This window comes from Chelmon rostratus, chromosome 14 (assembly GCF_017976325.1).
Source record: "Chelmon rostratus isolate fCheRos1 chromosome 14, fCheRos1.pri, whole genome shotgun sequence".
Classification (NCBI taxonomy): Eukaryota; Metazoa; Chordata; class Actinopteri; order Chaetodontiformes; family Chaetodontidae; genus Chelmon; species Chelmon rostratus.
In genome coordinates this window covers 24,305,961-24,322,806 of record NC_055671.1, presented here as the reverse complement: position 1 = coordinate 24,322,806, position 16,846 = coordinate 24,305,961, and the positions used below count along the sequence as shown (strand labels likewise).

Below are 16,846 nucleotides of genomic sequence, written 5' to 3'. Positions count from 1 at the left end.
TCAAGTTCACATCACATGATCAACATTCAAATTCAAATTCATTCAAAACTGAATTAATTTAAGTTGCTTCAGGTAAAATAAGCTCTCTTACAAAACGTTTTAAGCTCAGAGATTGGCTCGTACTTTACGTTTCTTCTTCTTCTGTTTTTATTGACACAGATCAGAAACCAGATATTTTCTCCCACAGCTGCTCATCTTTCATGCTGATGATCGAACCGGGAGAATTTCACGTCCACGTCGATAAACTGCATCATGCAGCTTTAACTGTAAAGACTTTAAACTGACTTCAAAGATAATTTGGTGCAGAACAGAAAGGGATGCACGTGGAGTCATGATGACGGCCTCGTGCTGTATGTACGCAGCACAGACTGGAGTTTAGGCAGGAAGGAAAAAAAATCATCAAAGTGTTACTGTGGAAGTCAAAGAGAAGGAAGGAAAGAATGACGAAGCAGAAACGGAGGGCGACATAAAGCTGACGGGAAGTGAGCAACGATCTGCAGTCTCACTGAATGACTTAATACCTAAAACAAGCCTGACTCCACTTAAACACTTCAAGAAATCAAGGGAAGCTACGTCAGTCTGCACCGTGAGCGGCGGCAGGCTGCAGATCGTTAAAGTGATCTAAATCTAAACCTCGTATGATTTCCTAACAGATCCCTTCAGTCGCGGAGGGCCGCCTCTCGCATGTTGAGAACGGGGGCAGTTCATTCCTGTGATGGGTTTTCTTGACATTGCCCCGGGCCGAAGCAAGGTAACCAAAGACTCCTCAGCGGGGAGGGAATGCAAATGCTCGGCCGAGCCTGCGGCGCAACAAAATGTTGATGTGCAATGTAGCGACGCAACAATTTAGCAGTTTCACATCAAAATGAGGCATCCGCAATCTGAAATATGTGTTTGTAACGTAACAACTCATATCGTCACAGACTGAATATAAAGATGGACGACATGTAAACACAATGAGACACATGAGACAGATTAGGAACTACCTTCTTGTTTCAGATTATATTCTGCTTTAGGGAGCGCACGAGCAAACAAACGTGCAAGTATTTAGTTTATTTAAATTGCCACACAGCAAAATTGGGGCCTTTGGGGCCCCTGAGGGTCTGAAGGCTGCCTGTTCTTTCTTTCAAGCTCTAATCTTTGTTCATGAAATCAAACCCCTGTTTTCGACTCTGTCTATAGATGTTCATGTGTTTACATTCTGTCATTACTTCTCTGTGTAGCAGTTTTAAGTTCTCGTGGCGGAGTCAGCCATTCCCGTATGAGATTCAAATTTTCTACCAAACCACGAGAGCTTCACAGCGTTACTGTTCAGAGTTTTATTCCACTGACATCGGCCTCCCTGTTTATCAGAGCAGCTAGAAGTTATTTCCTGCTTCCTCTGTGTCACATTAAAAGCATTAAAGTACAACTGTAGCAGAGATGGCTTTTATTGTGAAGGAGTCACTGGAAACTCAATTTGTCACCAATGTTTTGGTGTTTGATGGTCATGTGACGTCTGGAGTCAGACTGCAGCTCATGACACGATGAAAGAAGACCGATAATTGACTCCTTAATGAAAACGATGAGAGCTTGATTGGCTGCGCTGCAAACGGACACATCCGGCTCACGAAGCAGCCGCTCGAGGAGTTTTCGCTGCCTACAGACTTCTGGGAGATGTAGTATTAAACCACACTAACTGTTGCCATGGTAACGACGACCATCACCAAATCAACCAGGGCTGAAATGTTAAGCAGCACAACTTTAAAATACCTCCTAAATTTTAACAATGGCCAAAAAAATGAATTCATGATACCCGTTTAATGAATCTCAACCATTTTAATGATGAAGCCTTAATTTACAAGTAGATGTTTGCAGATGTGTTGGATGTATTTGGATGTATATCAGAGACACAACAGCGCTAATCCAAGTGATTCATGACAGCGGGGTTTGTGACAGCAGCGGCAGCCAGAGGAGCAGAGGCAGCGGTGGAGATAAAGGATGCAGTCAGTGTTTCTGGCATGAGAAGAGAGCGGCGCTTCAGAGGTCTTCACAGCAAAGGCCAGCGTGGCTGACAGGCTGGTCAATAATCCCAAACACACTGCTTCACTCACCGCCTAATGAGGCTAATTAACATGCCATTAAAAGCACACACACACCCACCCACACACACCACAGGGCCCGCTTGATGTCACAATCCATACGTACGTACGTCAGGAAACACACTTCAGAGCAGCTCGGCCGCCTAAAATCTGCCTGTGTGGTGCGTTTGTGTCGAATAACCAGAAACAAAAAGAAAATGTAAAATAACTTGACCTCCAAAACACTGTTTTCTGAAGCAAACAGTCAGCAAAGCTTCCCAGTGAGTGACTCCTTCCTGGTCACCAGCAGCCACTCGAGGCTCTAATTACATTTTGATTTGATTAAATGTGGTTGTGTGACATTGAAGAGAGGCAGAACATCGAACGCACCAGTAGAAGAAGTATTTAAAACTGTCCTTTTTTTCACAGGACGTGCACACGACCGGCTGCTGCAGCGGGACATCGCGGCCTTGTCATGTTTTTCAGCTCAGCCTGGAGCTTTAATGAATGCCAGCATCGTTAAAGCCGAGCCTCGACCTCATATTCCTGTACACCGGCAGCAGCTTCTGTTTGCTCTCTCTTTATCAGATTAACTCAAACCAGAGGTGGATTTAATTTAATTTAATTTGACGAATGCCAAAATTGGATTATTAGCAGCATTAAAGCACTCAGCTCTTGAAAATGCTACATAAGAGTGAGAAGAAGCATGAAGTCCTGCAGGTGGAGATCAGCACACTGATGTCTGCATATTAAATTATCAAGCCAAACCTCAAATTTACTCCTTGCAGATACAAACAAACAAAAAACAAGCCGTGATTTGATTTTAGTGACGTGTTTAAAGTCCAGTTTCATTCAGATTAAGATGGAAGAATCGATAAACACGTTTTTTTCCCCTCTGTGGACCACTAGTGATTTTGTTCACGACTAAACGATATAAGAGTTTCTGAATGAGGCTCAGCTTCTGTATGTAGCTGCATCGCATCGTCCAAACATGTCGTCCTCCATCAGGATTCATTGAAGAAACGCTAAACTAAAGCATAAAGACGGCAGCATCGTTACTTCTCGCCCTCTGGCAGATTGACGGTGTGCCAGGCTTAGAGTATGATGAAGGAGTTAAGAGCCAAGACACACTTCATCAAATCTTTCAGCCTCGTCCTGCCAGGAAGACGACAGTCAGATGTCGTCTCTGGGAGCTCGCCGTCACGTCCGGGACACACTGCCTACCGTGTGCGCTTCACGGGACCTCCGACCTTTTCATTTCAGAATGTTACAGCGACGCCGCCTGCAGCCGGTGAGCTGCAGCAGCTCAGCGAGGTAGCCGTCACGCACAGGTAGGCGTAGGCAGTGTGTCCCAGGTGTGTCCCCTGTGTTAATGCAGCTCCAGGCAGCTGCAGCCTGAGACACTGCAGAGGACAAATAATAGCGGTGTACACGATAAATGAAACCCGCCACACAAAAGAAGACGGCAGAATAAACGGCCTCGTGAAAGAGATTTCAGGGCTCTGAAACACCGTCTTATCTTTGGCCCCAGTCAGTCCGACCATGTTTGAGATAAAGTCCAGTTCAATTCAAGGAGCTAACAAGCAGCTATCGGACTACTAGCGCCCCCTTCTGGACTGAGTCCCGCTGAAAGGCTGCAGGAGGCAGCTGTGTGCCGCTCTTTAACTGTGTGCTGTTGTCAGATTGGCTGCTTTTATTGGTGAGGAGAGGAAGCGTGTAACTCTGCAGAATACATAGCTAAAATATAGCCTCTGGTTTTGGGTTAGGGTCTAAAATTTGGCACCAGGAGGGTTCGGTGGGGTCTGGTTTGATAAGTAAGGGCCGGGGAAGGGTCTCGGTCTCAGCAGAACTCGGCAGAATTGATAAAACAAGGATGACTACAACAAAGCATCGATGCCACATCTTCTTTTGTTTTTGTTCTATTGTGCAAAAGCCTCACGAGGTGCTTTAAAGTTCAAGTTAAGAGAAGCCAAAAGGTATTTTTTGTTCACTTCCTGCCTGTAAATGTACCGTCAGACGACAAAACTGCTGCTGATCTCACTGCTGAGCGTTCAGGACATAGACGGGTCGACACGCTGAAACCAGAGTCTGCTGACAAACTGGTGCATTTCCCAACGTGTTAAACTGCTCCTTCGTCGCTGCTCCTTACAACTTCCCGAGACACGGAGGCAGCCCGGATGTAATAAAACAATGAGACACTTCATTGAGTTTATGCTAAACAAACGTTACTCTCACGAACATTAAAAGCGGGAGTGAAAGGCAGCCGTCACAATGTAACTGTAATATCATGCTGCATAAAAGCGTGATGGATATGAACTGGGATGATTATGAGAGCATTAGTCTTTCTAAGCTGTTTTAAAGCTTACAGGGAGCCCTCTGAGTGTGTAATGTACCGTACACGCCGGAGCAGGTAGTCGGAGAAAGCGACAGATTTAGAGCAAACAGGAATTCAGTTAGACATAATGTATGTTCACACTCTGGCAGCGCCTCATTTTACAGCTCGGGGTCCGCAGAGCTCTGCAGAAATCACAGATTCAAACCGGGATGGGGTTCAAGCTGTGATCGGCCACACAAACACACCGGGCATGACAATGTATGAGTCCAACACACACAGACAGGTGCAGTGGGAGCTTGTTTCTGCTGGTAAACAGACGCTGTGCTGTTAGCCCCGCTGGCTGTCCGTCCACGAGGACCGTCCTTAAAAGAGACAGTGTCTTTTTCCCTCCGTTTGCATTTCATTTTCCTCTCCAGGGGCTCCATTACGGCTCTGAGTGGCTCCATTTCTTGCTCAGTTTTCTGAACGGGGTGTCCATTAACATAGGTGCCGCGTCTCTCCTCTCGCCCACAATCTTTAGGGCTTCATTTTGGCTCGTTGTCGTGTCCGTCACTCTGCCATTAAGGGCTTTCAAATCCTGCTCGCGTCCGACTGGGGCTCAGTTTCTTAAAATGGGGTTCCGCATCAGGGGCTGAAAAGAGGGAGGATTGTGCTGAGCTGTGACTCTCCATTCCCACCTCCTTCCCTCCTCCACTCAGCTGCTACATGTACGCTCAGCCATGTCAGAGTCACTGCCACAGCCAGAGGTTCACATGCCATGCACAGGCCATTCATTTCAATCATGTGTACAATGCTTGTGTGGAGCTCTTTTATCTGTGCGATAAGAAGGGAAGCGTCAGTGACGGCAGCTGCTTAAGGAGCTGTTCGACTGCTTGTCGAGATGTTTATTGGTGCAATAAAAGAAAATCTAAGTGACGGCAGTTGATTCTGGAGTTGGATGATGGCTTATTGAAGTTTCTACTGGGGTAATAAAAGGAAAGCTTTCTGTCAGAGTCTCTCGACTGAGTTTACGCTGTCGTGACAAAGCATGTGTGATCCCTGAACTCTGGTCAGTCACAGAGCACAACAGAGGGGCCTTCGTGGGTGAAGTGCTGAAATCTGAGCATTGCGTGGGAGTATGATGCATCCTTGAAAACTTCATCTGTCCTCCGTCGGGTACTTCTACTACAAATCCTCGGACACAATCAATGTTGGAGGAGTTATGTGTGATTAAATGTGGCTGTTTTGGCTAAATATGTGGACCTTTGAGGGGAGTTATTGAGGCTGCTCATGTCGGTTAATTGGTATCTCTACCTTATCAACGATGGACTTGAGAATGTCGAGTGTCTGAGTATTACGGCACAGAGGCCCTCACTCTTTGCTCTAAAGGCTGCTAACAATGTTTTACGCAGCTAAAAAAGCCAAACTCTGGTGCAGGTTCTACATTATGTCTGCATCGACGATAAAATACAGCATCAAACGAGAACAAATCCCCAGGAATACAAGGTTCGTCAGTGCTAAGGTGAAAATAGTGAGCGTGATGTTGGTACAGGGGAAAGGTGGTGGAGGATAAGCAGGTTGTTGTGAATGCAGGTTCTGATGTTGGAGGTAGGATGTATGACGTGCAGCCCCTGAACCTCAGGCTCCTGACTCTGCATATCCCTCAAGTATTATGTGGTCTGCAGGAGCACTAGATAATAGAGTCTCCTGGCATTACAAATTGATAAGAATATGACTGCATGCATGCATGAGTGTGTGTGTGTGTGTGTTGGGGAGAGCATGCCGGACTCTTACCATAATGGTGGTAACTACAACGGTGCGGTTCTCCATGCCTGAAGTGTCATTTGGAAGCAGCGGAGAGTCCTGGATCAGCACCAGTTTGTCTGCGTCGTTCCAGTAGCCGATCTGCAGGAAGAACTGAATCTGAGAGTTTGTATGCGTGTTGACGTGTTCATGCTAACGCGCCGTATAACGCTGCTCGCTCTGCTATTGGCTGCTGTGGTTGATCGGTGCCTCTGCTGGTTTTAAGCATCACTGAAATGGTCCAACGCTGCTGAGTCTCGTGAAAGCGCCTCAGTAATGGCACATTTCAGAGGGACTGGTTCTAATCACGGTTAACATTACAGACATACATTTGTTTTAATATTTGTTTTGTTTTTCTTTTCTTTTGTCTAAATAAAGACAAAATGTTTTGTTTACAGGCAGCCTGACTGATCAACACTGTGGGATACACGGTGGCCATGACAACCAGTCGTGATGTGATCAGACGTATGCCTGAGTACAGATGAAACTTCCATCATTCGGACACTTTACATGTTTAATTAGTTGGAAGACGAGCTGCTGAAAAATACGGTTTCAAACAATCAGAAAATCAGTCAGACTTTTTAAAAAAATGAACATTTTTTGTGTTTTCCAGAATAAAGTTCGATTATATGACAAAACGGTCTCAAAGGGTCTAATTCAAGCTTTTTTCTGAGCTTTCAAATGCATCTCAGGGTCCTGGGCGTCATTATGTGATCAAAGATCAAACAAAAGCTAACAAAAAGCTAACAAAAGCTAAAAACAGCTAACAACAAATCTAATAAAAGCTAACGAAAAGCTAACAAAAAGCTAATGAAAAGCTTCTGAAAGCTAGCAAAACTCTAGTGAGTGGACCTTTGAGGTGAGATTATTCCCCTCTGAAAAACGTCGTAGTTTTATGAGACTTAAATCAGGAATAGAAAAATAAAACTAAAATTACAGAATAAAACTGTAATTCCATGAGAAAGCTCTGAAAACAGCTGGTAGGTGGATTAAGATTATTTTGTTTGTCAAGCTGCTGTTTGAAAGCCAAAACTCAAACTGTTTGTAATTTTTGAACATGAATTCACAGTTTCTGCGGGCTGTGAGTCACGGCATCATCACGGCGTGCTGTGATGCCACTGAAATGAGCGCTAACGCTGAATCACTGCACAGCTGCAGCTCAGACGCTGCTTCCAGTTTCATGATCCACGTCGTGCTGCTTCTTCCTGTCAAAAGCCATTTCAAGTTCAGCTCATTTCGCTGTCGTCTTCAGGTCAGAGTGGCCGACCGGAGCCGGCGGACGTGCCTCGCCGCGGTCACAATATTAGCAGGAAAAACCGCTCACTGCCTCATTTTTAATAAAAAGCCAATACCCACAAATATTTCGTCAAACCTACGTATTGATCTTATAATAGACAAGAGCTTTGACGGCAACCACAAGCAGCGATAAGTCAGCGAGACGCGGAGCGAGCCAGCTGGCTGCTGGTTGGCCGCCGCTGGTGGGGAGCCAGAGGGAAGGAAGAACTGTGATTGGCTGATACATCCCTGTGTGCTGGGGCATCAGGATGATTGAGGAACATGGAAAATGTAGGAGAGAGGCGGTGACACACATGCACACACGCGCACGCGCGCACACACACACACACGCGCGCGGGCACACACACGCACACGCACACACACACACAGTGTCCTGACAGGACCCTCGCTGTGCTGCAGGAAGACAGGCCAAAGCAGCGTTTGATTGATGGGAAGTCCTCTCTGCTTCCTGACTCCCCCTCCTCCCTCCTGCTCTCTTCTCCTCCCTCCTCCCTCCACCTTGATTGCGCTCTGTTTCATTTCATCCTCTCGCCATCACTCTCTCAAGTGCTCCCTCTCTCTCTCTTTCCCCCATTGTCCCTGAATCCACACACATCCATCCTCTCACACCAGACGCAGAGATGCTGAAGCTGTTTTACAACCTACTCGACGCTAATAAAAACGCTTCACTGCGCGCTGTGACATCAGCACGCATGCATCGAAATATTATTCCGGCTAAAACATACAGACTAAGACAAACATTAATCTGTAACACATATGAAAGCAGTGTGTGTGTGTGTGTGTGTGTGTGTGTGTGTGTGTGTGTGTGTGTGTGTGTGTGTGTGTGTGTGTGTGTGTGTGTGTGTGTGTGATGTTTTACCCGCCGGGGTCCATTATTCTTCAGCTCAAACACGTCCATTGTGTAGTTGACCCTGCGGCCATAGTGGTCAAACTGGACATTACCTGTTAATCCCTGCAACCGGACCTACACAAACACACACACACAGGTGCACACACACACACAAACACACACACACACGCACACACGCACACACACACACACCCACACACACATTGATTAAAGCGGGTTATTTACTCCATTTTCTAGAGAAGTTTGCAAAAAAACGTCTTTTTACAAGATGTTTTACCATGAAAAAACAAATCAATACAAGTAAATGAGAAAAAATGTTTTTTATGTAACTTTATGATATCTTAAGTTGTGAATATTTCCTGATATTCCTGCCGTGCTGAAGATTCAAGATTCAAGATTTCTTTATTGTCATTGAGCATGACATGTCAATGAAATTTGCATTGCAACCCCCATGTTAGAAACTAGATAATAAGAAAGATAAGAAAGATTATAAAATACAATTAAGATACTAGAATAAAATAAAACAAACTGCAATAAAAATAATCGTAAATGCAATTAACAATATACCAGAGTGAAAATATACTAAGACAATAAAATATACTAAACAATAAACAATAAAATATACCAGTGAAATGTACCAATATACTAAAATGTATATAATTTAGTTAAGTGTGTGTGTACTTAAATGTTAAGTATGCAGAAGGTGCAGGTGCAGGTGGGGAGTGCACCTCCCCTCTGCTTCCTCCTCTCACCTGTTTGAGGGTGCGCTCCATGTCGATGCCCTGGTTCCACGGGGCGGCGGGGTTGGCCAGACAGTCGCCGGCGTTCCCGCGTCTGGAAATGTCCACCTTCTGCCTGCGCAGGTTCCTGAAGGCCTCGGCCATCACCATCACGCCGTCGTACGTCAGCGCCGAGGTGTACTGCGAGACGAGAGGGGGGGGGGTCAGGTGTAGCTACAGTCACATACAGACACTGCAGTGGACGGTGGCTCAGCTCTGGCCTGTTAGGTTTATTAAAAGCCAGACAGACCATTTGATTTGTAAATTCTGCTGCTCTGTCTGTTTCATCTTTGCGAGAGGACACACCAGAAAACCGTATGAGACCAATTAAATGCTGATTTAGCTGGACGGGCAGAACTGTTCTGCAGTATTTGCCGGTCAGACCTTGTGAAAAACAGCCTCCGAGAGCACGGCGAGCTTCTGCAGGGCCGAGCTGTACGTCATAACGCCGGCTGCTGCAGAGCGGCAGCAGCTTCGCTCCGCTCATTATTTTCTGGAGATGGAAAGGAGGAGAGGGAGAGAAGGGAGGAGCGTATTCCCCACAGTGTCAGCCTCCCAATTTCCCCTAATCTATCTGTGACCTGAAGACTCTGCGTCGGCTCTGATTATTTGCGTGTGCAGAAATCACTTTCTCCATCATGAGCCGCACATTTCCCTAAAACTCACCTCAGGCGTGGCAGAGAACTAATTGAGTGAATGACGAAAAGGCAGCAAGATGGAGCGAGAGCAGGGGAAAGAAAGGGAAAAGGCGAGTGTTTTGTCCAGCCGGATAGCAGTCTGGCATTAATTATCCCGGCTAGCAGGAGTTCATTAACTTCGCCTCCGGCCGGGGGTGACTCCTATTCATTAGCCCACTGCTCACTGTGACATTATGGCTCTCTATGGAGACTGCTGCACTCCATCCCCCTGGTACTCTCTGACAAGCTGCCCAAAGCAACACACACACACACACATTCACTCAGCAGAGGTGCAGGATAAAGTCACTGCCAGTCAGGACCATCGTCAGGCTCAGAGCCGCCCGGGACACAAGCACAGACTGAGAGGAGGGACAGAGTTCAGCCGGTCCAGACTGACACCTTCAGACATGCTGGATTCTGGCAAAAGTATTGATGTTATCAATAAATAAAATCAGACTGAATCCACTTCATTATTCACCACGTGTCAGCGTGTTTGTGGCTAGGTAGCTAACTGGCTGTGTGGCAAGTTCCCATCACCTTTCTTAATCCCACCCACAAAGCTCTGATTGGTCGATTGTTTTCCCAACCAGGAAATGATCCTGGTAGACCAGCACATCAGAATAATGGCGATAGGTCAGAGGTCTGGAACCGGGCCAGATTAAGACCCTACATGGCGTCTTTGGAAGTTGGACCCCGTCTCCTAGTGCAGAAATATGATGTGATCCCAAACCAACTGATGATGATATGATGAAGATTTAAAGGTAGTCTGGTTGAAACCAGAGCTCAGCCAGCCCAGCTCAACGCCACGACGCCTGACGCCTGGCACCCCCACCTCACAGCAGGCAGAGACAGGCTGAAGGGCAGCTCCTGCTGCTCTGCTAACGTTAGCATGAAGGCAGCGCAGCACCCATGCTGATCCAGTAGAGTCCCTTAAAGACTTGTGCTAACTAGCATCTCCCCTGGCTCTGATTATATTCTTAGAGCATGAGAAGCTTTAGCCTTGTTAGCAAAGTTAACCAAAAATGCCTTCAGCTGTCTTCTTCTGTCACATGACCCTCACCTTGCATGACATCGCTTTCCTCCACCTGTGACCCCACCAGCTCCATCTACCTAATCTGCACAATCTGATCAATGTGAGCAGAAACAATAGAAGAAGGAGTCTTATTAACACCAGGTGTGACGACTCCCCCCCGTCACAGCAAAGCTTGCTGTCAAACATACATGCAGGACTCTCTCATTAGTTCGCCGCCTGCTGGTTGTTGGCACTTTTAATCACACGGCATTAACATTTGTCTTTGCAGAGTGAGTAAACACGTCAGAACGAGGCCCAGCTCACCGCCGGTGTGAATATATTAGAGGGAGGAAGGGCTGACTGTGACTCAGGCTGTGGACAAACCTAATGGGGAGCAGAGTAATTTAGTCTGAGTGGATTTCCAGGAGAGAGAGCAATTTATCAAGAAATGGAGTGGGGATACACACACACACGCACACACACGTACACACACATACGCACACGCAAATAACACAAACCCACGCATAATATCATGTGATATCAGCCCGTGGTGTAAACTTTTAATATGAACCACCCCAATCCATCTCTCTCTCTCTCTCACACACACACACACACACACACACACACACACACACACACACACACACACACACACACACACACACACACACACACACACACACACACACACACACACACACACACACACACACACACACACACACAGTTTCCACTCCACTGCATCTGCTTTTCCAAACAGGACTCTCTTTGCTGGGCTCAGATTTGCTGGTGGGGGTGTGGGGGGGCGGTTTGCTGCCCGCGTGGCGTGATGCCTTCTTGCCCCGCCGCCGTTTCCACTCTGAGGGCCTGAGGAGAACGTGAAGTGGGTCAGTCCGTCACATCACTGCACATGACAGCGGTGGACGAGATTGGAGCGGAGCAGATTGCTGCTGATGATGATGATGCTGCTGATGATGATGATGCTGCTGATGATGATGATGCCTGTTCTTGTGTGTACATGTTCATGAATGTGTTTTATTGTTGGCTTCATTTCTGTCTCAGTGCTGCTGCTGGTGCACACGTTACAAACTAAACCTGGAGGAATCTGTCTTTTTACTTATTTAACTCACCTGTAATTCAGTTTTATCTGCATTTCTCACCTTCCAGGTAACTTCAGGTTTCAGTTCATTTCACGACTGAAAATCAAACTGCAGAGATTCTGCAGCTTAGTGTGACGTTTGACTGCTGGCGCTCCTTTTTAAAATGTTTTTCTTTAAGTGTGTTCTGGGTTTGATTTTGTGCTTTAGAGTCCCTGCTCACAGCAATGCAAAGTAATTAAGTACATTTACTTCAATACTGTGCTTAAGTACAATTTTTAGGAACTTTACTTGAGTATTTCTATTTCCTGCTACTTTATATGTCTACTTCACCACATTTCACAGAGAAACATCAGACTTTTTACTCCACTACATTTACGCTATGAGGTACTGGTTACATCTCAGATTCTCAGATAATTTATTTATACTCAACAGCGAGACTGAGCAAACGTCCCAAATCACAGTAACGTACATGTTGTGTTTCATTTGATCTGATTCTGGCGTGACGTACTTTGGGCGGGGCGTCCGAGCCCGGGTACTCCCTCTGATCCAGCTTGTTCCAGCGCTGCATCAGTTTGATGACCATGGGGTTGCTGAAGTCGACCAGCTGGAAGCCGGTGACGTTGGCGCCGCCGTGCATGAAGCGCTCCAGGTTGATGTCCTTGAAACCCTTAAGGGGCAACGAGGAAAGAGACAGCGGTCATGGGGGTCCAGCGATGCCGGAAAGAAGCAACAATAACAGCTGAATTACCAATGATTTGATTTCAGGACATTATTAGCCAAGACGAGCTCTGAACCACGAAACTACAGTAGTTTAAAAGCATCCAAAGGATCAGGAACTGATTCAGGACCATCATACTACACATCATGTCCCTGAGGGCTGAGGCTCAGAGGGACACGAACATGTTCTCAATAGTTTCAAGTCTCTGATCCTGTTATTAAAGTATTTTTCTGGACAGTTCTTCAAGGATAGGTGCACATTTTTTCATATAGTTCCCACAAGCCCATGTGTGCGCTGTCCATACTGGCCTTGAAGAAATCCCTTTGTAACGTGATGCCAATAGAGACGGGGGACAAATCCACAGTCCCCATTTTCTCATTTATAAAAACACATTGAGACAAAGATAATTAGAAATCTGAGTCAAACCAAATGAATATTAGAGCGTTTTTGTGGGAAACTAGCTTTTTTCACCACTTTGGTCCTGGATCAGTGAATCTAATGCTAGTACATGTGGTCTGGTCCTGCTCCTCCTGCACATCAACACCACATCACTGTTTGAACAGACGAACTGAGACAACAGGGAGGAGGCAGAAAGCAGGAGGAAGACGCGATGAGCCAAAAGAAAGAAGCAAACCAACAAACAAGCAAAGCATCAGAAGCGATGTTCTCTCACCAGGTTGGCCATGATGTAATGGTAGCCTTTGACATGTTTCCCCACGCTGACAATCTGCAAGGAGGCGGAGCAGAGCTCAGCGTTAATCCGACTGGATTACAGCATAGCATACGTTAATTACATTAAATGATGCATGTGACAGGCGAGCGCGTGAGCCCCGACACGGTGCGACCGTCAGGTTTCATCCATAGAAGATCGGACGTCTGAACAAATGAACGGGCCATCATGTCAGCATCTCGCACAGGAAGTAAACACTTCACGCTTTCAAAGACACAACACACACACGTAGAGCCACGGAGCTGCGTCTCAGTGATAAAAACTGATTCTGAAAGCTGACATCTGCTGCGAAATCCCACCGGACGTGCAGTTAATAAGGGCGCGAATTAAGATGAAAAAATGCTTTGAGTCTCTGAGAAAAGCTCGGACTGATATCAGTTCAGCTTCGCTGCTGTCGAAGCATCAGGTGGTGAAACTCTGCCGCTGCTGAACCCTCACAGCTGCAAAATGCAAGATTAAAATATGAAAATAGGCCCGTTATATCAGTCTGAATCACAGCACGGCGCTGCAGGAGGGATTAGCGTCTGTCCACGTCACTGAGAGGCGAGAACAGCTCCAATCAAAACTATTCACAGTCAATTTCAATTCAGTTTTAAATTCTGGTTCTTGGTTCCTGGTTAAAACTGAAAATAAAATAAAACATCTATAAACACCTTTAAAACCTTTTGACCGTCCGACCAGCACAGAGCAAACAAAGGTCGGCTGGTTTGACCAATGACGGCACATAAAGATGGACGACGTCAGAAAGCGAAGCCAAGACGTCACCATCGCCCCCTGGTGGCTGACTGCAGAAATAAACCCCGCCCCCTCAATGTTAGCAGGCTAAAGTAAAAAAAACACAGTACACATCAAATACATCTTTTTTTTCTTATCATACTGATTTCATTCCATAAAAAGTCAGTGTAGTGTCATGATTGACAGCTCTGGCAGGCGGATGGGCGGGACCTCGATGCCGTGGCTCCAAAAGATAGCAGCGCACGTGTCGGATATTTTGCTTCATTTTTGTACAGTGGGAGGAAGCAGAGACGTGTCGTCCATCTTTATTAACAGTCACGGGGTTTGACAGCCGTGAGCATCATGAGTGCAGTTTATGTACTTCATAATTTCTGCTAATTAAAGTCGTCAGAACTCAACTGCTGAAGCTCCTTTCAGACATGAGTGACTTCATGTATCTGTTAAAGTGACGGCTGTCAGTTATGTACAGAAAATGAGTTATTAATAATCATTTCTGTTGTCTCACAGGCTGCAACACTGATGGGTTTTAAAACGGGTTTTTGCACGGAAGCGTTAATCAATGACGGCCGCGACCACGAGAGACGCTCATGGTCGCTTCTCTCACCTGCTTCTCATCAGTCTCATTAACCTCGTGCTGCTGCAGCCTTCACGTTAATGCGGTGACATTTAATTTAAACTGGTGTCGAGTTGGAAATGCTAGACACGCGACTGCTGTGACTTAAAAGTGAAAGTGACTCATTCACACATGAAAGCGACAGAAAAACTGATGACACATGAACGCAACACGGTGCACGTCTGAGCGGGGCCTCACAGCACCTGTTCTATCTGAACTTCCCCTGGACTTTCATTTTAACTTTAAGCTAACAGAGTCCTCATGCGCTTGTTAGTTTCAAAGCTACGGCACAGTTTGCACAACTTGCAAATTAGCTGCCAGCAAATTATATTCCCGTCTGTAAATGAAACAGGTTTGCATTCAGAGATTTTCATGCTCTGACATTCAAAGTAACATCTGGCTGCTTACGAGCCTTGATACATACTGACCACGCTGTTAATAAGCAGCTAATGAGGCCCAATTATGTATTCAAGTTTGGCAAGATGTAAATGTGAACAGGATGACAGTCGGCGCGAATACAAGCTAAAATAGATGTTTATGTCTTTGGCAGTGACTCTGACCACCGGCGTCGTCCCCCGGGCTGTGATTGGAGGAGCAGCGAGCAGGAAGTCTGCAGCTCTGTGGGACACATCTGCAAAGTAAACTGTTAGAACTATGACAGATGCTGGAGTGGAGATTTCCTGAATAATTGAACAATCACAGAGACGCCGGTTGCCCCAGGGAAAGGTGGAGGGGGTGAAGGGATGAAGAGGAGGAGGAGGGTGCACCTCATATTCTGAGTGTGCTCATGCCAAATAACACCACCGGAGATCAGAACAGGCGGCTTACAAGCTCAAAACTTTCTAATTAGCACAAACATGCTCAAAAAGCAGAGAAACAAACATGTGAAGGATCCTGTGGCTGCGTTTCAGAGCACGGAAAATAATTTCAGGTGATGTTGCTGATCTGATGGCGTTAATGTGACGAGTTTGGGATTTAAAGGTACAGAAAAAAAATCTCATCACATTTAGTCTTATTTCAGCTTCGTTCGTCGTCTCCGTCAGGTCAGATGAGACTTCACTCACTAAGTTGCTGAGATCTTGAAAACACAGTGACACCGTCATCAATATAAACCCACTTATCAAAGCACACGCCGCCATGTTTTCAGCACCAGGTGCAGCTTTGGAGCTTCCCTGTTGTGGCTATGTTCACACTAAAGGTGAAGCTGCCTCCTCAATGTTAAATCCTGCTCATCTGTGACTTATTTTACTTAAAGTAGAGCAGCTATTTCTCTTACTATTTCTAAGAGCTGCAGGTCTGTGCTGCAGTCTGATTACAGCCTGCTGCCTCTCTGGTCGTATGTCAATAAAGTTTATTCAAACCACAGCTGTCACACAAAAAAATGACTCATTTGCCGCCACTTCTGAACAGCATTACATGAGCAGTGTCTAATGTGGTTGGTTGAAAGGAGGAGCTGGAGCGTCATGGTGGCATCACCTGTTCCAGCATGTTCTGCAGTCTCTCCGCCTCGAGGTCGATCACAAACTTCTTCTCCTGCCTCCGGTCCAGATCCTCCAGCAGTCGCCGGTAATTGGCGTCGTTGAAGTTCTCCACGCAGATGGCGCTGACCTGCCAGTTGTTTTGTCCGGCCTTCTCCATGATGGCCTGCAGGATGGCGTATCCTGAGGGGGTCCGACGCATCAAAGGAGGGGAAGAGAAAAAAAAAAACAGTTTAACTTAACAATACATGAGAATCTGAGTGAACAGTTTTATTCACTGGATCAAAATCTTAATAACATCGAACATCAAATCACATAAAAAACAAATGTTTATTGACTGATTCGGTAAAGAGCCGCCACGATCGCCAAGACTCTGCACCTCACGGTTTCCATCCTGCGCCAGCGCAGGAGGAAGTGCTTTATGTAACCAGGTGAGACGAGGTGACCGGAGCACGTGTCCTGGTCCAGACCGGAACCACAATGAGTCCCAAACCTCAACCTTCCTGTCGTTTCCATGCACACATGTTGTAGAGATAATTGCTGATAAGATACAACTTTATTTAAAAATATATACACATGCACGGTCGCCACCAAGGTTGAAAAACTGTGAAAGTAGTCCAGGATTTTACCTGAACTGTCCAATAGCAAAGACTTTTCAGAAGGTGGCAGATATTAAAGTTT

The 16,846-nt window shown here is 46.1% G+C and overlaps 1 protein-coding gene across 3 annotated transcripts in view; it reads right to left on the bottom strand.

Annotated features, from left to right (window-relative positions):
- gria4b (glutamate receptor, ionotropic, AMPA 4b) overlaps nt 1–16,846 on the bottom strand; it is a 102,121-nt gene that overhangs the window by 26,611 nt on the left and 58,664 nt on the right. For 2 of the 3 annotated variants that reach the window (XM_041952397.1, XM_041952396.1), the window contains exons 4-9: nt 16,164–16,348; nt 13,283–13,336; nt 12,400–12,558; nt 9,076–9,243; nt 8,333–8,437; nt 6,169–6,279 (exon numbers count right to left, since the gene is read on the bottom strand). In XM_041952397.1, coding sequence (XP_041808331.1) covers nt 6,169–6,279; nt 8,333–8,437; nt 9,076–9,243; nt 12,400–12,558; nt 13,283–13,336; nt 16,164–16,348 — 782 coding nt within the window. Of the gene's footprint in view, nt 1–4,993; nt 5,027–6,168; nt 6,280–8,332; nt 8,438–9,075; nt 9,244–12,399; nt 12,559–13,282; nt 13,337–16,163; nt 16,349–16,846 lie in introns of those variants that run through there. The other variant, XM_041952398.1, reaches the window with a different exon arrangement.